Source organism: Callorhinus ursinus, unplaced genomic scaffold, assembly GCF_003265705.2.
Source record: "Callorhinus ursinus isolate GAN/ISIS: 27379988/994484 unplaced genomic scaffold, GSC_fseal_2.0 scaffold8, whole genome shotgun sequence".
NCBI classification, from domain to species: domain Eukaryota; kingdom Metazoa; phylum Chordata; class Mammalia; order Carnivora; family Otariidae; genus Callorhinus; species Callorhinus ursinus.
In genome coordinates this window covers 40,315,219-40,335,694 of record NW_027397070.1, presented here as the reverse complement: position 1 = coordinate 40,335,694, position 20,476 = coordinate 40,315,219, and the positions used below count along the sequence as shown (strand labels likewise).

The following is a 20,476-nucleotide window of genomic DNA, read 5'->3' as shown; positions in this document are numbered from 1 at the left end:
TATCTAGATTACTGAGTTCCTTGCGTTCCCTTAAATTTTGCCTCTAATGATGGAATCTCTCCAGCTCTAGCATTTTTAGGGGGACTGGAAGGTGGGAGGGTGAATTTTGGAGGCAATCTGTGCCTGCTTCTTTAAACCTGTGACCTTTTTTTGCGAATGGGAACTTTGCTCTGTATCCCCACCAGAGGCTAGGGTAAAGTTCCTAGCCTGGTTCCACTGCATCCAGTCTCCCACCCGCATTTCCACTGAGCTCGGGGATGACTCCGAATTCTTGAAAATCCTCAGTTCGGTTTAATTCCGTAAATATTACTCAAGGGCCAGGCAGGCAGCTGGTTAAGGCTGGCGGCGGGCGAAGATGGGCGCCGAGCGCGCTGGGGGCACCTGGATGGGGCACCCCGCCCGGTCGGAGAGCGCGGGGCCGGGAAGGCTCCCGGAGGCGACGGCAGGGCGGGACGCCGAGAGCTGGCAGACTCTGTACCCGGAGGCCTAGCCGCGGACCCTAGCGCACCTTGGCGGGGGCAACCGCGTCAGAAACCCAGACCTGGCGTGACTTCCTGCCCGGGAGGCCCCGCGGCCTCGGGCTCTGGACGCGGGCCAGGGAGGCGCCGCCCGCGAAGCGGCGCTTCCTGGGCGCAGCGGGCGCGGGAGGAGCGCGGTTAGCGCACCTGGAGCGCCCGCAGGTCCGGCGGGCACGCGCGGCGACATGGAGGACGGCGTGCTCAAGGAGGGCTTCCTCGTCAAGAGGGTGAGCGCGCCGGAGCCTCTCCGGACACTGGCCCGGCGGCCAGCGGCAGGCGGCGGCTCCCGGAGCCGGGTCCCCAGCCCGCGCCCGATGGCGGGCTCGGCGGGCCGGGGGCGACCGGGGGCCGGGGGCGGAGGGCGGCTTCGGGTGAACAGAGCGGCCGGGGCACAGGCAAGGAGGAGATCCCGCTTGGCCGGTGGTATGGGGTGGGGGGCGGCTCCTGAGGCGGACATCTTAGTTAAAACAACTTACTAAGATGCGGAGAGGACCGTATGTAAATTTGCTCTATTAACGCGACGTAAGTGTGCTCTGGGGCTCGCAGCGCCCATCTCTGCACCATCTCCCGCACTCTCCACAGTAACCCCTGGGCAAGGAGGCAGCCCGGGCTGCTGAAGCACTGCCCGCACGTGGAGCACCGCATTCCTCCCTCTCCCCAAAGGAGAAACAAAGTTCAAGGAGGTGAATTAAGCAGTGTGCTCAGGATCTGGGAGCTCGTGGGTGATGCAGCAGGTGCAAACCCACTAAGGTTGACTCCAAGCCTTGATCTGTCCCACCGCAGGGTGGGTGTTGTTATCAGTGAATGACAGATGAGACTGCTTGCCCCGAGCCCCAGGACTAATAACGACTGGGACCCAACCTCCATCCTCAGTCCTTGCCACGGCGCACGTGCAAGAGTCCAGACAGACACAGAACACACAGATCAAGGTGGGAAATGAACCAAAGAGCAGCAGCAAGAGGAGGTTCGGTATTTTACAGTTCTTTCAACATTGATGTTGACCCTGAGGGTTTGTACTAACATAACAGCAGAGCATAAAATCTGGGGATGAGCCTTTTGGCTCTTCTACTGAGATTATAGCTTTGGGAGGGAGATGGATGAAGAGGGATGAAGGGGCTCCCCCTGGCATTACTTCCCATGGAGGCCAGAGTACCCCCGAAGTCTCCAGTTGCTTTCAGTTGAGTAGGTAATGTAGCCATGTTGTGTTGCACATTATTTGATATAGGAGGGCGGGTGTGTTTGCTTAAAACTGTAAGCAGGAGGCGTAGTGGGAGGCTGATGCCTGATCAAGGGTCAGGCTGGACACGAGCAGGTAGCAAATTCCAAGCCACGGTGGTTAGAGCGATAGGCTGGTCCCTCCCGGTTTGTGGCGGCAACTGCACCTCAGAGAGCCAAACCTGTGGGAGGGCTTCAGCAGCCTCCCACTTTCCTGCAGCTCCTGAGGTGAGAGGAAGAGTGTGACCTGGGCAGGCGGGTTGGTGGGCATTGTTGATTGTCCAGACAGTTGGGGCTACCTGGTAGGGGCCTCCCCTTGTTGCTGGGGTTACCTCACAAGATTCCCACCACCGCCTCCATGAGAGTCAGGGAAGGCCACAGGGAAGGAAGGACATGAGTTCTCTTCAGGATGGCTGCCCAGTCCTGGGTGGCTGGCATAGGGAGTCTGGGTACAGGGAAGTGCGGACAGTCAACAGGGCTAGCCCCCAAAGCCTGGGCCTGGCTGACATGGGGAAAGCTCATTCCAAAGACGGGAGTGTGGAGGCTGACCCCGGAGGCCAGGGGAAGCCACACCCTTTCCTTCTAGGTGAGGGACCTGGGGGGGGGGTTGCTCCCAGTTCCCGCCTACGGATCCATCTCAGCTTTTTCTTCCCCTTAACCCCTTTCCACCTGGGTGGCAACAGCAGCTCTGTGTCCCCTGGAGAAGTTGCAGGGCTATGGCCATAGGATTCCATAGATTTAGGAGGCTTTACAGCCCTGGGGGGTAGGGATGGGGCAGGGCCTGAGCTGGAAGCCCAGAGTACAGTCATCACGGGTGAGGGTGAAGCAGGAGACGGGCAGGGGCATGATGGATTTGGCTCTCACTCCCGCCCAGACATGAAAGAAGCAAAGCTCCAGGCAAAATGCAGGGCTCTCACTTGGCCTGGCTTTAAAGGAGGGTGAGGGGGAAGGAAGCGGGATCAGCACGGGCAAGGTTGCTCTTCCTTTAAGAAGACGCTGAGGCCCTTCAGGCATTGCGGCTGGCTTACACCTCCGATGACACTCTTAGAAAATGACAGGGCAATGTTAATGCGCTTTGGCCTAAAAATTTCCTTTGTCGGACTCTATCCCAAGGAAATACCATTAAAACTTTATGAACAAAGTGTTATTTTTTTAAGTTTTTATTTATTTATTTGACAGAGAGAGACACACAGCAAGAGAGGGAACATAAGTGAGGGAGAGGGAGAAGCAGGCCTCCCGCTGAGCAGGGAGCCCGATGTGGGGCTCGAACTCAGGACCCCGGGATCATGACCTGAGCCAAAGGCAGATGCCTAACGACTGAGCCACCCAGGCGCCCCCAAAGTGTTATTTTTATAGTGAAAAAACTGGAAACTACCTATATGTCTCCACAAATAAATGACTAAGTATGATTATGCAGATGTTTAAAATGCTTATAATATGATAACCCAAAAAGTAAAAATATACAAGGCATTAGGAAAAAATCTAGAAGGAGTTCTGCAGGCTGGAAGTCTGAAATCAAGGTGTTGGCAGGGCCATCCTTCCTCTGAAGCCTATAGGGGAGAGTCCTCCCTTGCCTCTTTTGCTTTGGTATTTACAGGCTGTAAAAGAAAAACCCAGATTTTTCCTTTCCCTGTAGGGAAAAACTTTGTTCCTTCCTATTGTTTCTTTATCCCGTGAGTCTCCTTTACTTTTACCGAATGTGTGGAGGTTTTTCCCCACACCAGGCAATTCTCTGTGGCACCAGCAGCATGTCTTTAACTCAGTTCTCACACTATCTACCTGGAGATGGCATCACATCCCACAGGTCAAGGGATCAGTCCCCTAGGACTGCCCCCCACCACCCCCACCCCACTGTACCCATCCATACTTCAGACACTAGTCACAAGCCCCAGTTATCACTTGTGCTTCTGACAAATGGACTAATTGTTTGGATAATTGTTTGGATGTTCCAATGACCATTTCAATTAGTTTGCTGCAGTGGCTCGCAGAACTCAGGGAAACACTTACTTACATTTGCCAATTTACTAAAGGCTTTGATAAATGATACAGATGAACAGGCAGTTGGAAAAGCTGTGTAGGGCAAGGTATGCAGGAAGGAGCATGGAGCTTCTCTGTGCTCTCCGGGCATGCCCGTCTCAGTACCTCCATGTATGCACCAACCCAGAAGCTCTCTGAACCCCATACTGCTGGGATATTATGGAGACTTCATCACAGAGATGTGATTGATCATTAACTCCATTTTCAGCCCTTCTCCCCTCTCAAGAGAATCAAGCTTCTAATTGTGGCATGTTCTTTATGGTGACCAGCCTTCATCCAGGAGCCTACCCAGAGTTACCTCATGAGAACAAAAAATGCTCCTAGCACCCAGGAAATTGCAAGGGTTTCAGGAGCTCTGTGCCAGGAATGGGGGGTAGAGACCCAGCCATCATCTGACACAGGCAATCCACAGCATTCCCTGGCTTGTGGATGCACCACTACAATGTCTGCCTCCATGGTCACATGGTGATCTTCTCCCTGTGTGTCTCAGTGTCCAAATTCTCCTCTTCATATAAGGACACCATTAGTATTAGGGCCACCCTAATCCAGGATGACTTCATCTTATCCTGATCACATTTGCAAAGACCCCATTTCCGAATGAGATCACATTCGTAGGTTCCAGGGGTTAAGAATTCAACATACCTTTTTGGGGCACATAATTCAGTCCATAACAAGTACCATCTCTGCTTCTTTGGGGTTGTAGGGTCTTGGGCAAGAACTTTCTGGGCCTTAGTTTCCTCATCATTAAAGTTAGGGAGTAGTATGGACTTTTTCAAAGGGTCCCTCCAGCTGTAACATTCCATGCCTCTTAAGCCCAACTGCGGAGGTGCTGTCCTACCTTATGGACTCTCCTCCTTCCCCCTAAAGAGGTTCTGGGGACCCTAAGCCGCTCGTGGTCCAGCGGGCCTCTGGCCCCAGCCAGCTACTTGCAGACAAGGAGCCTGGAGAGGGAAGAAATTGTCCGGGTAGAGGAGGCCTGGCATATTTTTCAGCTGTACCACTGTGGTTTTGGCCTCTGACCCCCTTTACCTGCTGACTTTGAACCAGTTCCTTATTTCCTCTGAGCATGGCGTGTTTATCTGTAGACCAGGGGTAATCGTGCTCTCCTTCCCATTTGGTGGATTGTTACTGCAGCCTCCAGCTGAGCTTGCCTGCTGCAGTCTGGCCTGCTTCATTCAGCCCTTCTGCCACAGTGTGGTCAGGGTGATCTTTTAAACTTGAGAACCCAAGCTTTTTGTCGTCCTTCTAGTTAAAAGTCTTAAAGGACTCCCCTCTGGCTACAGTATAAAGATCAAACTTTGCAACATGGAACCTGAAGCCCACTGGACCCGCGTCACTTCCCCTGTCCTTTGCCCACAGGCCTCTGAGCTAAAGCCAGATAGAACCACTTGGAGTTTCTCACAAGTGTAAGTGGCTCAAGCTCTCCCTTCCCTGCCTTCCTGACCTGGCCAACTCCACTCAGCCTTCCAGACTCAGCCCTAGCATCAGCCCTTCCGGAGCCTTCTTCAGCCCACTCAGCCTCCTTGGAGCTTCCTCCATCAGCAGAGCTGCTTCTTGGGGTTTGCATCGTGACCTGTTTTACTTCTCTGTTGTTCTGTAATAATCACCCCAGAGCTTAACATCTTAAAACAATAAACATTTATTATCTCACGTGGTTTCTGAGGGGCACGTATTCAGGAACACCTTAGCTGCAAGATTCAAGTCTCTCATGAGGTTCCAGCCAAAATGTTGCCCAGTGTGGTAGTCTCCTGGAGGCTTGGCTGACCAGAGGATCCAACTGCAAACTCATTCACACGGCTGCTGGCTAGTGGCCTGGGTTCCTTGCTTCTCTGTAGGGGCTGGTCATGATGTGGCAGCTAGCTTTCCCTGGAATACATGGTCAGAGAGAGAGAGAGAGAGAGAGAGAGTCCCCAAGACTGAAGCTACAGGGTCTTTTATAACCTAATGTCAACTGACAAATCATCCCTCTGCCATATTCTTTTGGTCATACAGACCAACCCTTGTACACTGTGGGAAGAAACTATACAAGGGTGTAATATCAGGAGGTGGGAATCCTGGGGGACCCCACCTATTGTCTGTCCTAGAACTTACCACCCTGGCTGGCATCACTGTCTCTTCCACTGTCTTAGGTCAGAATCTTGTTCATCTTTGTCTCCCTGCTGCTAGCACAGTGCTTGCTGAAGTAGTTGTTAGCCACTGATTGTTGAATGAATTGATAAATGAATGATTTCCCTGGTCATCTCATCAGGAATTTTGTCTATTTGAATTTCAATTCATTTTACATTATAAAAATAATACATTCTTATTATTAAAAAAACTAGAAAAGTAGTAAAGGCTGTAAATTGAAAAATAAGTTTTCATTCTTGTTGCCCTGTATCCAGTCTTAGTCCTTAGAGATGATAACCATCAACTTTCCTGAGGTATCCCTTCAGAAATTTTCTAAAGTAACTACTAGAATTATTTTTAGGTATCATATAAAAAAGTGTAAGTGAAAGTGCTTTGCTTATGTCGAAGACCATGGGTGCTGTGATTCTTGGTAGGCTCAGGCTGCTGCGTTTGACCTTGAGGGTTCCACCAGTGACTTTTCCTGCCGTCTGTTAGGATTGGAATCCCTCCTCTACAGCCACAGTGGGCACGGTGTTGTTACACAGTTAGAATATTTTGATTATTTTATCATAAGCAATGATTCAAAGTGTCTCAATACATAAAACCTTTTCCATATCCTAGATGATTTACTCAGCACACATCCTCGGAAGTGGAATTATTGGATCAAAGAACTTGAACATTTTTTATGAGGGTCACCAGCTGCTTCAGGATTTCTTCCTACACAGTCAGTCCTTTCTCATCAGCCTTTCTCTGCAGACCTTTCTCCTTTGCTGTCAGGATCCGCAGTTGCTCATAAACATTCCATTCTAGTGAGTCTGAACAGAAGGGGATTTCATGGAGGAATATTAATTATTAAGTAACTCAGAAATATTTGGGAGGGCCAGTGAACCTGGCTGGGATGCCATATAGCTAGGGACGATGTAGCTGGACAAAAATACCCAACAGCACCACCAGACATTTCTAGTGGGAACATCACTGCTGACATTATTTGCCGTTTGTCACTGATAGCTCTGGGGACTGGTGTCAGAAGAACCCGTTCTTCCAACACTGTTCTTGCCCAAAATTCCCGTTTCCCCCTGTTGCTGTCAGATATGCATCAGTTCCCCGTGCCAGAGAGTGGCAGCGACCTGGTCACCCGCCTGTTGCCTTCGTGCCAGGGATTCTGGGAGATGTAGCATTTTGTCCAGGAAAGTACAGAATCTCCATATTAGTTTGTCCTGTTCAACATCTGTTGGTGACAATTTTCTCTCTGATATCTCTAAGCCCCATTTCTCCTCTCCCTGTTGTTTTAGTTTGCTAGAGCTGCCAGAATAAAAATACCACAGACAAGACGGCTTCAGCAGAGATTTGTTTTCTCACAGTTCTGGAGGCTAGGGTACGAGTCAAGCTGTCAGCAGGTTTGGCTTCTTCTGAGGCCTCTCTCCTCAGCTCGCAGATGGGCGACTTCGTGCTGTGTGCTCGCAAGGTCTTTCCTCTGTGCATATGCCTCCCCGATGTCTGTGTGTCTAAGTGTCCTTTTCTTATAAGGACCCCAGGCAGATTGGGTTAGGACCCCCTTAATGACCTCATTTTAACCTAATCACCTCTTTAAAGCCCTGTCTCCACATACAGTCAATACTGGGAGTTAGGGCTTTAATATATGAATGTGTGTGCATGAGGGTGGACGTAATTTAGCCCGTAACACCTATGTTTTAAGGTTTAAGATTATTTTGCCCTCGTTCCTTCTCCACCTCACAACTGCCCTCATTCCATCCACTAGGATTGCCTTCGCCCCATATACAAGCTTTTGAGCCAGCAATTTAGTGCTAATGCTGCTCCAGGAGCCCCTCAGTAGGGGGTCATCAAGAAAGAGGACCCGAGTCTGGGCCACGTGGAGAGCAGTAAAGAACCCCCGCGGCTGAGTAGCCAGAGCCAAATCTTTTTTTGTTTCTTTAAACTTGTCTACCCACGTCAAGGACAGCTGTTAACCATCATGTTACATGTCGATCCTAAGTATGGGACAGAGTGGGGAGAGCAAAACGTAAAATTCACAGTCCAGTGCTCGCTCTGTCAACTCCTTCTACAACTTTTGGTTCCCTAACAGCACTCGGTACACGCTGAGCTATTCCAATACCACAGATGTGAGAACACAGGGAGCCTTTGAAATAATTAAATGCTAGGAAATTAAGGAAAGGCGTGAATCGGGGAAATGGCCTCTGATTCAGATAAAGTGCATCTCTCTAGAATCCAGTCCTTATTGGGCTCTGCTCTGGGAAATATGCCAGGAAAGTTGCTTTCATGAGCGTGTACTAAACCCATTCCTTTCTAATTCCTCAGTAGACATTTCCTCATCTGTTGCTCTGTTTTAGAAAAAGGCTCTTTAGGGGCACCTGGGTTGCTTAGTCGGCTAAACGTCTGCCTTTGGCTCAGGTCATGATCCCAGGGTCCTGGGATCGAGCCCCGCATCGGGCTCCCTGCTCCGCGGGAAGCCTGCTTCTCCCTCTCCCACTCCCCTTGCTTGTGTTCCCTCTTTCGCTGTGTCTCTCTCTCAAATAAAATCTTAAAAAATAAATAAAAAAATAAAAAACATGTTTTAAAGAAACATTGGTGTGAGAAGATGCTCAGCAAAGCTAAACAAAACAAAAACTAGATAATAAAACTGTAGGTAATATGGTCCTGTTTTTTTTAAAAACCAGAAAGTAAAAACGAAGAGGAAAAAAGACTATAAGAAAACACAAAGTGTTAGCAATGACTATCTCCTAGTGGTAGAACTCTCTCTTCTGTATACTTCACAGTTTCTTTCAAGGTTTATAATCACAGAAAAGGCTAACTGGGAACTAGAAGGTCAATGCCAAAGGTCTTTGTTACATACTCAAAAGAGATGACAAGGAGATCCAGACAGATAACACTTTTTTCATGAAAATGAAAATAAAAGGTATGATTTTTGAACTGGATCCTTTGGCTATTAAGGACATTATTGGGGCAATTGGTGAAACTTGGATGGGGGTTGTGGAATCGGTGAAGATAACATATTAATGGAAATTTCCTGCTGTTGATGGTTGCATTGTGGTTATGTTGGAAATATTTCACCTCCCCTTTTTTGTAGGAGATACACAATAAAATATTCAGAAGTGATGGAACATCAATGTTAAAAATTTACTCTTATTTAATTAGTGCTAAAAAAAATTTACTCTTAAATGATTCTGTAAAAAAGTTCTTTAATACTATTCTTCAGCTTTTCTCTGAATTGAAATTATTTTATTTTTTAAAGATTTTATTATTTGAGAGAGAGAGAGAGAGAAATAGAGACAGAGCATGAGCAGGGCGGGGAAGAGGCAGAGGCAGAGGGAGAAGCAGACTCCCCGCGGAGCAGAGAGCCCGATGCGGGGCTCGATCCCAGGACCCTGGGATCATGACCTGAGCCAAAGGCAGACGCTTAACTGACTGAGCCACCCAGGCGCCTCTGAATGGAAATTATTTTAAAATTAAAAAAATAAAATGAGGTTTTTTTAAAAACAGATAATGCTGTCCCCCTTTTTGGTCCCCTCAGCCACCTTACTGCTGGGCTCTCCTGTCCGTCCTCAGGGTCACATTGTCCACAACTGGAAGGCACGATGGTTCATCCTTCGGCAAAACACGTTGCTGTACTACAAGCTTGAGGGGGGTCGGAAGGTGACCCCTCCCAAGGGCCGGATCCTTCTGGATGGCTGTGCTATCACCTGCCCCTGCCTGGAGTATGAAAACCGACCAGTAAGTGAAGGCCCCTGCTTCCCGGCTCCCCCTGCCTCGGACCCTCCCAGCTCTGGCCTCTTTGGTGAGAGTAATGTGGGTGAAGAGCTGAGTTATTGAAAAACCTAAATTCAAGTCCTGCTGCACTATGTACCAGGTGCGTGACCTTGGGCAAGTAGTTGAACCTCTCTGAGCCTTAGTTCCTCATCTATGAGATGGGGTAGAATAATGACACCTTGCTATCTCCTGTGATTATGTTGGGGATCATGACAGAAGGTGATGGTCTGTCAAAGCACTTGGTTGACTAGGAGGCGCACTACATATATGGGCACAATTATTGCTACCTTGGAATTTAATATGGTGGCTTTTATCCCCTGAGGGGGGTGCATGTTCCAAAAGTCAGGTGCAGTTTCAACCCCACCATCAAAAAGGTATCTGAATCAATCGTTTTTGAGGGCCCAATATGTGCCAAGAAATTTGCTAGGCTTGGAGGAGTCAAGGAAGAAAATGGTTAGACTGTTTCTCCTTGAGTTATTAATCTTATTATGAAAGCAAATGGTTAAATGAAAAACATTCAGAATTCCAAATGTTGGCACAAACATGATTAGCTGTAGAGAACACTGTATTCCCGAAGAGGAGGAAGATGTAATTAGAGGCTGAGTCAGGTACAGCATTGGGAGGAATAGAGATTTGGCAAAGATCTGAAAGAGGAGAAAGGCAGACGTTATGGGCAGGTGGAAAAGTGTAGAAGAGGGAGAGATTGATTTGGAGATAACAATGGCCCGTGTGGCCAGAGGGGAATGTTCACCCAGGGAGCAATGGGAGATTGGCTGGGGCCAGATGGAGGAAATGGGGAGCCATCGAAGGTTCTGAGTGAGAGAATGGATGGGTAAAAACACTCTTAGGAGGACTAAAGTGAGGAACTGCGTTCTGTTCCTAATAAGTTACTAGATCCATAAAGAAGGGATCTTACATTTTCTTCTTTCTCTTTCTCTTTTTTATTTTTTTAAGTATTCTCTATGTGGGGCTCGAACTCACAACCCTGAGATCAAGAGTTACATGCGCCACCAACTGAGCCAGCCAGGCGCCCCACCATTTTCTTCTTTCTTACCATGTTTTTTTTTTTTAAAAAAAGATTTTATTTTATTTATTTGTCAGAGAGAGAGCACAAGCAGGAGGGAGCAGAGGCAGAGGGAGAAGCAGACTCCGCACCGAGCAGGGAGCCTGATGCGAGACTCAATCCCAGGACCCTGGGATCATGACCTGAGCCGAAGGCAGCCACTTAACCAACTGAGCCATGCAGACATCCCTACCATGTTTTTCTTCTTTGACTCTTTTAGACCAATTGACAAGCCTTCCAAGTATAAGAAAATATTCATGACAGTCCTTTCTGGGTGGTGGGTTTCCTGGTATTTGTTACGTTAACCACTGTACTCTTTTATGGTTTTGAATCTTTCTCAAGTAAAAAAAAAGGGAGCTATTAAAATAATGAGGCATGAAATAAGGCAAAAAGTAGGGGGAACACGAGAAAACATTATGAAGGAACTGTCCATAGGACATATTTGACTGGATGTTGAGGGCAAAGAAGAGGGAGGTGGTGAGGGTCATTCCAGCCTAGGAGGCTGCAAAAAGGAAATGCCCTTCTGCAGTTTCCCACTGCCAGCCTACATGGGCTGATGATGAAGAAGGACAAGTAGTGTTCTGCTGGGTGGAGGTAGGGATGCCAGAGAATGCCCAGCCTGGGCAGACTGGGGCTGCACCTTCCTCCTTGTCACATCGGAAGACCAAACACGGTGTCTGGACACATAGCAGACAATTAGCAAATGTTTGCTGAATTAATGTTTAAGAAAGAAGACAAATTTACAGATAAGTGAGATGATTTTAAGAGAAAAAAACCCTAATTTTCTAAGTGAATTTAAGGCTCTAGTTCTCCATAAATTACACCCCAGAACTTGTAGGTTAACTTGTTGACCCAATGCCCCTTAATACTCTTTAAGGAACGGTAGAAAGCAAAAGTGCTGGTCAAATTGGCTAGACATAGAAAAACTTCCAAAAAAGGACACAAGTTAAATTTGCTAACTGGAGTTGTGAGCTTCGTGTTAATTCCCAGATTGTCATCTGCGTGGTTCATGAGTCCTTGAGCTGGAAGAGGTCAAGAGGAGCCCGTATGTTCACTAAGAACAAGTTATAAAGCATATATATATGTATATGTGTGTGTGTGTATATATATATTTTAAATTAGCGAAGCTATAAAAGAATATGCCTGGATTTCACATGGAATTTTATAGTCTCTCCTGAAATTCTTTCATTAAAATGTTGACTGCCCACTGATAGTGCAGGTACAGGGAGCTGGTTGAATTTGTTCTCCCACAGTGCTGATGAGTGAGTCAGTGTTAACTTAGAGGAACAGACTCATGGTATTCTTTGGGACTGTGAGCCAGCCTTGTCTTATCACCGCTTTTGCTGTTAGTTGAGAGGAGGGATGTTAAGTTTGCAACCAAAGCAAGTTGGGAGCTAATACATTGGAAACCAGAATGGGAATGAAAGAATGCCTCTGGGGTGCCCCAGTGGCTCAGTTGGTTAAGTGTCTGCCTTCGGCTCAGGTCATGATCCCTTGGGTCCTGGGATCGAGCCCTGTGTCGGGCTCCCTGCCCGGCGGGAAGCCTGCTTCTCCCTCTGCCTGCTGCTCCCTCTGCTTGTGTGCTTGCTCTCTCTCTGTCAAATAAATAAATAAAATCTTAAAAAAGAATGCCTCTGTTTTCCAACAGAAGTGGTAGGCCCAGTCTACTCAGATGATATTTAATAGGGTCAGCATCCCACAGTGGTCAAAAAAACCCCTCAATGCACATTTAGGGAATGGAGGAGACGCGGCCTACCTCAGAAGGACTCGGCTGACTGCATGGAGCTAGTCTACCATGCCGTCAGTGTGAGCTCGGGCTGCAGGCCCCATGCACCCCGTGTCCCTCAGAGCTTTTCCGGAGCAGCTGGTTCCGTTCCATGGGTCAGAGCTTCTGAGAATTTTGACCAAATGCAGAACGTGTAGCAGAGCATGAGCTGGCTGAGTCTAAACCGTACCCTATGAGAAGTGTGCAAAAGACTGGGGATGCTTAGACTAAAGACAAGAGCACGGAAGGGAGCATAAGGAACAGTGCCTCCGAGGTAGGTGTTCATATCCCCATTTGACAGATGAAGAAAGGCCCGGTGGGGTTCCTTAATGTGCCCAAGTGTCCGTAGCTAAGTGGCAGAGCTGGGATTTGCATTCAGATCGGTCTGACTTGAAAGCCAGTGCATTTCCCACTTCAGCCCAGGGGCTGTCGTGGGAGGTAAGTTTAGTCTGTGTGGTTCTCGAAGGCAGAGTCAGAAGCAGGGAGGCAAAGTGCCCAGGAAGCAGTCCCTATGCTATACAGTCTGTGCAGGAGGAAAAGCTTACCTTAGGAGGCCACGAGCTCCCTGTGGCTTGAGGTGTGCACCGGGATCTTTGAAGACCACCCACTGGGATGTGGCTGAGGGGCTGGGCATTTGGCAGCCGCCAGACCTGTGTGTCCCTGGTTGCTGTGGCCCTGTCATCTTTGCTGGCCCACCACCATTCTCTTGCCTGCTAGGCCTCTGAGTGCTGGTCTGACCAGCTCTCTCTTCCCGCAGCTCCTCATTAAGCTGAAGACTCGAACATCCACTGAGTACTTCCTGGAGGCCTGTTCCCGAGAAGAGAGGGATGCCTGGGCCTTTGAGATAACGGGGGCTATTCACGCCGGGCAGCCGGGGAAGGTCCAGCAGCTCCACATCCTGAAAAACTCCTTCAAGCTGCCCCCTCACATCAGCCTGCAGTGAGTGCCTCACCCCCCCGTCCCTCGCCCTGCACGTCTGTGTGACACGGGGGGGGGGCCCAAGGTCGCCACACAGGCCTGTCCAGTACAGCATGGGGCTTCAGGGCCTTCAGGCCCTACGCACCTGCCCCGCTCCTCTGTGACCTCGTGGGACCTCTGCTGCTTTTGCCCCCCTCAGTGTCTTGAGACCCTCCCTTCAGTTTCAGCCAGGGTGCCCAGGGCTCCGTCACAGCCCCCTAGGGATCTCCACTCGCCGCGTCCCCGGGCTTGTTTGCGGCCTGCTGGCAAGAGTGATGAGTTCAGGTAGCAGCTGTATTCTTGCTCGGTGAGGTTCCTCGTCCAGCCATTCATTCAGGCAGCAGTTATAGAGTGCCGACTGCATGCCCTTCGCTGCACGAGGTGCTCAGGAGATGCAACCGGGAATACCTCCAATCTCATCCCGGGGGGCTTTCCAATTCAAGGATGTAGGTAAGAAATGAGAAAAGGTCCTCCATGGGTGGCAGGAATCGTCTTCACAGAACAGAAAGCAGGTCATTGGTGGAGGCAGCTGTCTGAAGTAGGCATGTATGAAAGGAGTTCCATCCCCCAGATGGTTACCTCTGCAGGCAACGCCCCCGAAGCTCCCAGGTAGCAGAACTGTTACACCCATCAGAGACACAGGACCAGTCCTTTTCTGGGCTCGCAGAGAGCTCCATGCCAGGCGCTGAAATCTTGATTGTGCAGCAAGGGTGCTGTTAGACCATGGTGAGCATGGTGGTGGGGGGTGGGGAGCAGCGCGGGGGCAGGGGGGCAGGAGGGGGACAGGAGTGGGGGGGCAGGAGCAGGCAGGAGCAGCGGGGGGTGCGCAGGAGCAGGGCAGGGGGCAGGAGCAGCGCGGGGGGCAGAAGCAGGGGGGGGCGGGGGCGGCCGGGGGGGGGGGGAGGAGCAGCGGGGGGGGCAGGAGTTGGGGGCAGGAGCAGGCGGGAAGGAGTGGGCTCAAGTGACGGGTGACTTTGAGAAGTAGCTGGAGGAGGTCACACTTTATGTAGATCATAGAGAATCATTATTGTATGTTCTTTTGCTCTAAAATTTAAGTCACAGCTCTTTAATTTTGCTGCAAAAGTAATACCTGTCTCATATAGGACCGTTAGAGCTTTTAGAGGAGCAGAAGAAACGAAACATCTGAAAATCCTCCTCTCCAGTTCCAATGCATCAGGGAATACCCCCCCCCCCACTTTGTGACGTGTATCACACCGGTTGCCCCTTGCTTTATACCCTTGACCCCTCCCTCATGGTGTTGCTGCGATGAGGGTCCCCTCTCCTTTGCCTTCCTGTAGTTGCATTGTGGACAAGATGCACGACAGCAGCGGTGGAATCCGGCCAAGCCCCAACATGGAGCAGGGAAGCACCTACAAAAAGACCTTCATAGGTGAGCCTCCCCTCTTGGGGGCTGGGGCGGGCGGTGGAAACTGGACCACAGTGACCCGGGACTCGGCCATGCTTGTCCTCCTGTGTTGAGGACAGAGCGGCCTTTGGCCATTGGGCTGGTCTGAGATGGCCACGTGTGGGTGTGACCCTGGGTCTGCTCTTAGGTAGAGCCCAAGGCTGCCCAGAAGGTTAAGGTCAATGAGGTCACAGCCAAATACCCCCAGGGAGGCTAGTCTGTAGCTTGTCGCCTGACTGGTGCTGCCCTTGCCCCAATGCAGGCTCCTCCCTGGTGGACTGGCTCATCTCCAACAGCTTTTCTGCCAACCGTCTGGAGGCCGTGACCCTGGCCTCCATGCTCATGGAAGAGAACTTCCTGAGGCCGGTAGGTGTCCGAAGCATGGGAGCCATTCGCTCTGGAGACCTGGCTGAACAGTTCCTGGATGACTCCACGGCCCTGTACACTTTTGTAAGTTAGGGAGGGAGTTCCTCTTGCCATTGGGGCAGAGGAAGGAGGAGATAACAGAGTGAGGGCTGGGGGTGCATAGTCATGGGCAAGAGGCCTAGGGTTGGGGGACCTCTTTCCCCCCAGGTGGAGTGAGGTTTCTGTATCGAGGATTTTCCTTTCCCCTGTGGTAGCCCCCAGAGCCTGGAACCGGGACTTTTTCAGTAGCAGAGCCCTTGTTCTTTCCTTTCCGCTAGGCTGAGAGCTACAAGAAGAAGATAAGCTCCAAGGAAGACATCAGTCTCAGCACTGTGGAGTTAAGTGGCACAGTGGTGAAACAAGGCTATCTGGCCAAGCAGGTACGCCTGCCTCGGAGGCGGGGAGATGGGCAGAGGCCCCCAGAGGGTGGGAAGGGCCAGGAATGCCAGAGGCGGGCGCTCGATACCAGCAGAACCTGATACAGTGGCACCTGCAGAGAGCAGATCAAGAGGCACGGACATGCCCATTCTCTCTCTCTCTCTCTCTCACACAGTGTCTCCCCCCCCCCCCCCCCACAGAGTCCCAGGGCTCAGGGGAGACGTGCACGAGTCACCATCCCAGTCTCGAGAAGCCGTGTGTGGCACTAGCCGCCGCGTGCGCTCGTGTGCAGGAGTGTCGCTTGCCGGGCTGCTGTTACGCACTTGCCGGCCTTCGGCTCCCTGCCGCTTCCTGGGGTCTTGGCCTTCTTCTGTGGACGCCGCACGCCTCCCTCATACACTTTCTGAACAAAAAATAAGTCTTTTGTCCACTCACTTCAGTAGGTTGAAGGTGACATTCTGTGGTGTCACGTCAGTGTTTAAAAACTGACCGTGGTCACTACTGCTGCCCGCGTCTGGGGGAGCAGCCTGTTCATGGGCACACTGCGTGCCTGACACACAGGCCATCCTGTGAACAGAACCAGCATGTCCCGGCGCGGGACGTGTAGGCGGGCCTTCTGCACACCGCCTGTGTTGGTGCAAATCCTGCACGCCGTGTGAACGGGTGTGTCTGGCCAACGGACCCATACACTGCTTGGCGCCATTCCTGTTACTTGGGGCACACGTTGTCCTTGTCGCCTGCTGCTTGCATGTCAGGACCCCCACCTGCTCTTAGATTACTTGCCATGCCGGCGACTGCCTCTCTCCCCCAGGGGCCCCGCCTCCCAGGCCTGTGGGAGTCTAGTGAGGGTGGGTAGCCAGGGCCTGGCGGATGGGCAAGGACTCCGGAGGCTCCAGGCTAGAGCGCTAAGGAAGCGTTGTGATCTTTGGGGGTGAAGCCAAAGACAGTAATACACATCAATATCTTACACATTTAGGGCGCCTGGGTGGCTCAGTCGTTAAGCGTCTGCCTTCGGCTCAGGTCATGATCCCGGGGTCCTGTGATCGAGTCCCACATCGGGCTCCCTGCTCAGCGGGAAGCCTGCTTCTCCCTCTCCCACTCCCCCTGCTTGTATTCCTGCTCTCGCTCTCTCTGTCTCTGTCAAATAAATAAATAAAATCTTTAAAAAAAAATATCTTACACATTTAGATTTTAACATTGACTCGATCATTTCCTACTTTTTCTGAGGCGGAATGTTAAAGTGTTTTTTACTGTCGATGTGTATGCATATATCCATGCAGCTGCAGGTCTGCTTTTGACACTTAAAAGTTGGTGCCCTCGGGTTCCAGTTTGCCTGTGAGCTCTTGGTCCAGTGGACACCTGCTGCCTCCCTGTCCTTCTTACACCCTGACCGGGGTCTGGGTGATGCTCCCCCTTCCCTTCAGTGCTGACCCTCTTTGGTTCTGTCAGCTCAACTAACTGTGACAAGTTTTTGCTTAAGTGTCTCTGAGCAGGGAGGTCTGCGTCTCTGCAATCCTTGGGTCTCCAGCAGACTCCTTCCAGAAAGTAGTCCACTGTAGCAAGCTTTGATGCACGGAAGTGGGAGGGAGGGACAGAGCTGTCACAGATGAGCCTTGAACCCTTTCTTTGCCTTAGGGGCACAAGAGGAAAAACTGGAAGGTGCGGCGCTTTGTTCTGAGGAAGGATCCGGCTTTCCTGCATTACTATGACCCTTCCAAAGTGAGTGCCGCATGTCCACTCGGCACCCGGGTGTGAGGCTTCAGACACTTGTCTCCCGAGCCCAGCGGGCAGCTGGCATTTGCTTCCTTCCTCCCAGCGTCCCTGCCCTCACTTCCGCTGTGCTCTATGCCTTTCCTCCCATGATCCAAGCCACACTCAGCGGTCTGATCACTTCTTTCTCTCAGCACGCTGTTGCCTTTGCTGAGGCTTATCATTATTCTGAGAGCAAAGCGTCTTTTTGTTTCTCCAAAGCTCTTTGTGGGACTGGGGAAGGTGGGGTGGGCTGATAAAGGAGACTCCTAACTGGTGCTCCCCAGCCTCTTCACCCCTTTCTGTGCGGAGATCTCATGAATTCTGCCCCTCAACCCGTTGTCCCCACTGATGTTGTGGAAAGTTTCTTTTATCATGTACTGTTTAAGCCATAATTTACTAATTGTGATTAGTAATGATTTGATTCTATGGTTAATTATGATTTGATTCTAACCGATCAAAGAATTGCTACTCTGAGTTTCAGAAGATAAGTATTATTGTATGATGAGTTGATCGAATTCCAGTCAAAACCAAAGATAAATGGTCTTTGAGCTGGCCTGTCCAGGCTTGTCTTGGTAGATGTATGATTTTCATTCAGTTTTTGAACTATCGAAGAGTGGGCAGTTCCTCCCTCACCAAGCTTGTCAAGAGTCCCCGCCCTAAGGGGAGTGCCTGAAGGAGTGAGAAGGAGCCCTCTGGGACCCTGGCAGACGCCAGGGAGGGCCGGGGGGCCAGGGGGGAGTGTGGGGTGGCCCTGCCGGCCATCGGCAGTGAAACGAAGCGCAGACTTCCTTAGGGTGCATGTAACATGGCCACGTGATGTCCAAATTCGGCCTCATCTATTACAGATGACTCTCACTGACTCCGTCAGCTGGCCTCAGGGTGGTTTCAGGCAAGAGGGCGACTCCTCCCTTTTGTGCATTCACACTATGTCTCATTAGGAATTCTTCCTGCTGCAGGAGGAGAACCGGCCAGTGGGTGGGTTTTCTCTTCGCGGCTCACTCGTGTCTGCTCTGGAGGATAACGGCGTTCCCACTGGTAAGGTGCAGCTCTGGGCCGGCCTGCAGGCCTCGGGGTGCTCCCCGCCGGTCGCTCTCACAGCGGCGCTCTGCCGACGGACTGAGCGACGGGGGCTCGGTGAGACGGTCTCAGTGAGACGACGAATAGCCTGAGATTTAGAGCCAATTTCAGAATGAGGGAAAAGGGCGTGTGGGGTCTTCTCAGTGCTTTAACAACACAATGAAATACTCCTTATCTCTGGTATTCTTTCCCCTCAGTTTCTGTGCTTACTGGCACATAAGCTTCCACCTAAGAATAGCAGCCTACACACTGTTTAAGGGTTAGCAACACACGTGAGTATCGATTAGCGCACTAATTTCACAATAGCCAGCTAAGAAAGACAGTATCATTCCCATTTTATGGATGTGGAAACTGAGGTTCAAAGAAGCTAAACAAGTTAAAGTCAAGTCCCAAATCTGCCTATTTTTAACATGAACATTCTGGATTCTTGGATGTGAATGGAACTGTGGATCTGTGGTTAGCGTAGGCAGCAGGCCAAGAGGGCACAGCGGAGGGACGGGGAGTGGAAAGGAGGAAAAGAGGGAAGCGGGCATCTGGTGGGATTCCCTAACCACATACATTGGTATGTAAGAAATACTTCATCGTGTGTATTTTTGTTTGTGGCTCAGTTTGACTTCTGGCTGAAAGCAGACACGGATATTCACAAATTTCTCTTCTGTCTAGGGGTTAAAGGGAATGTCCAGGGGAATCTCTTCAAAGTGATTACCAAGGATGACACACACTATTATATCCAGGCCAGCAGCAGGGCTGAGCGAACTGAGTGGATTGAAGCTATCAAAAAGCTAACGTGACAAGGAAATGTGTTCCCAAAGGAACAGGATTCCTCCCTCCTACCAGAATGGTACAGACAGGATTGCCTGCAGAATGGGAGTGTGTTAAGACTTTTAGCCGCTGTATATTTTGTATGCAAAGCTTGCAGTGAGACTGGAGTTCCTTTGCTCACAATTGGCAGTGGTGCTTTTTCCTTCCCCACCTTCCTGTTAACAGCCTGGAAATGCTAGAATCGCCATGAGGCATCAGCATCTTGACTTTCGCCCATCCTCACAGCTAGCTATTCCTCCGGCACCAAAGTAGGTTTTCCTGTTGTAACACTAACTAGCCATATTGTAATACTAAATAAAACACTAGTCTCATGTTGGCTTTCTCTGAAATGCTGTCAAAAACTAACTCCTTCTCTGGAATGAATAAAAACAGACATTTCTAGCTGTTAGAATTCCTGTGTAAAGTTTTTATAGTTTTCAAAGGTTTTTCATGCTTGAGGCTATTCAAATTATGTAAGATTATGAAAATATCTCAAGTGATCTCTGTCACTAAGACATGCTTCATCTTAAAATGGGGGATAGTGGCAGAATTTTGAACATTGTTTTGCTTTGAAAAATAAGCCTGCGTAAGTATACACTACAGAAATCATGGACTCAGTTGGAGATTAGTCACACATACAACAGAGTAAAACTACAGCATTTCTATGAAAAATGGCAATTCAGAAAGACACACAGCAGGAGCTGCTAAAGGACAGAGAAAGATGTAAACGGTAAAATAATTAGGGAATGAAATTTTGGTTTTAAAGTGAACATTAACTGAGACATAGGTACCAAGAAGCTTCACCAGTTGGGAGGTTAATCTGAAGTAGTGAAAAGTCTGTATCATACAATATCTTTAAAAACATTTTTATTACTTTCAAATTTATACAGTAATCTGGCACAAGCTACTGCCAGCATTCTTGCCAAGTACAAGTGCTTAGACTTCCTTTAATGAATAGATATGTAACTTACATTTATGGGGAGTAGATACTTCCAAAGTGCTTAAGGAAAAAATTTTCCTTTTAAATAGTGTGAACTGTCTCCTCTTAATCTTGTCTTGAATACCTGACCTGCATGATCAGGAATCCCAAGCTAATGAGGTTTTATTTTATTCCTTACATTGTAAGAGACTGCCTTTTAAAGCACCATTTTCCATTTGGCCTTTCACCAAGGTCTAATGTCCCTGGAACTCTTTCTTTATTGCTCTTTGAATATCAACAGGTGTTTATCTAA

The 20,476-nt window shown here is 49.7% G+C and overlaps 1 protein-coding gene and 1 long non-coding RNA gene across 5 annotated transcripts; one reads left to right on the top strand and one right to left on the bottom strand.

The window, feature by feature from the left end:
- The first annotated feature begins 288 nt into the window (after window positions 1-288).
- PLEK2 (pleckstrin 2) lies at window positions 289-19,656 on the top strand. Of its 4 annotated transcripts, none has more exons than XM_073895394.1 (9): window positions 290-745; window positions 9,441-9,605; window positions 13,227-13,408; window positions 14,725-14,816; window positions 15,094-15,281; window positions 15,515-15,616; window positions 17,250-17,333; window positions 18,323-18,401; window positions 19,107-19,656. In XM_073895394.1, exons 1-9 carry the CDS (start codon window positions 704-706, stop codon window positions 19,232-19,234), a joined length of 1,062 nt encoding a protein of 353 aa, XP_073751495.1. In that variant the 5' UTR covers window positions 290-703; the 3' UTR covers window positions 19,235-19,656. The 4 variants fall into 4 exon arrangements, with proteins under 4 accessions (XP_073751496.1, XP_073751495.1, XP_073751494.1 ...); XM_073895392.1 differs by lacking the exon at window positions 290-745 and adding an exon at window positions 1,306-1,447 and having other exon boundaries at window positions 9,406-9,605; XM_073895395.1 differs by lacking the exon at window positions 9,441-9,605 and having other exon boundaries at window positions 289-745.
- Window positions 5,394-13,259, bottom strand: LOC141373263 (uncharacterized). Its single transcript, XR_012379044.1, has 3 exons — window positions 13,015-13,259; window positions 9,410-9,584; window positions 5,394-5,636 (listed from the first exon to the last, which is right to left on the bottom strand). It is a non-coding gene; the product is annotated as an uncharacterized lncRNA (long non-coding RNA).
- Window positions 19,657-20,476: the final 820 nt, after the last annotated feature.

Coding starts and splice junctions, on each gene's coding strand:
- PLEK2 (XM_073895392.1), top strand. CDS start 1,330: ATGAGACTGCTTGCCCCGAGCCCCAGGACTAATAACGACTGGGACCCA. Junction 1,448..9,405: donor CACAGAACACACAGATCAAG/GTGGGAAATGAA, acceptor TGGTCCCCTCAG/CCACCTTACTGCTGGGCTCT. Junction 17,334..18,322: donor ATTACTATGACCCTTCCAAA/GTGAGTGCCGCA, acceptor TTCCTGCTGCAG/GAGGAGAACCGGCCAGTGGG.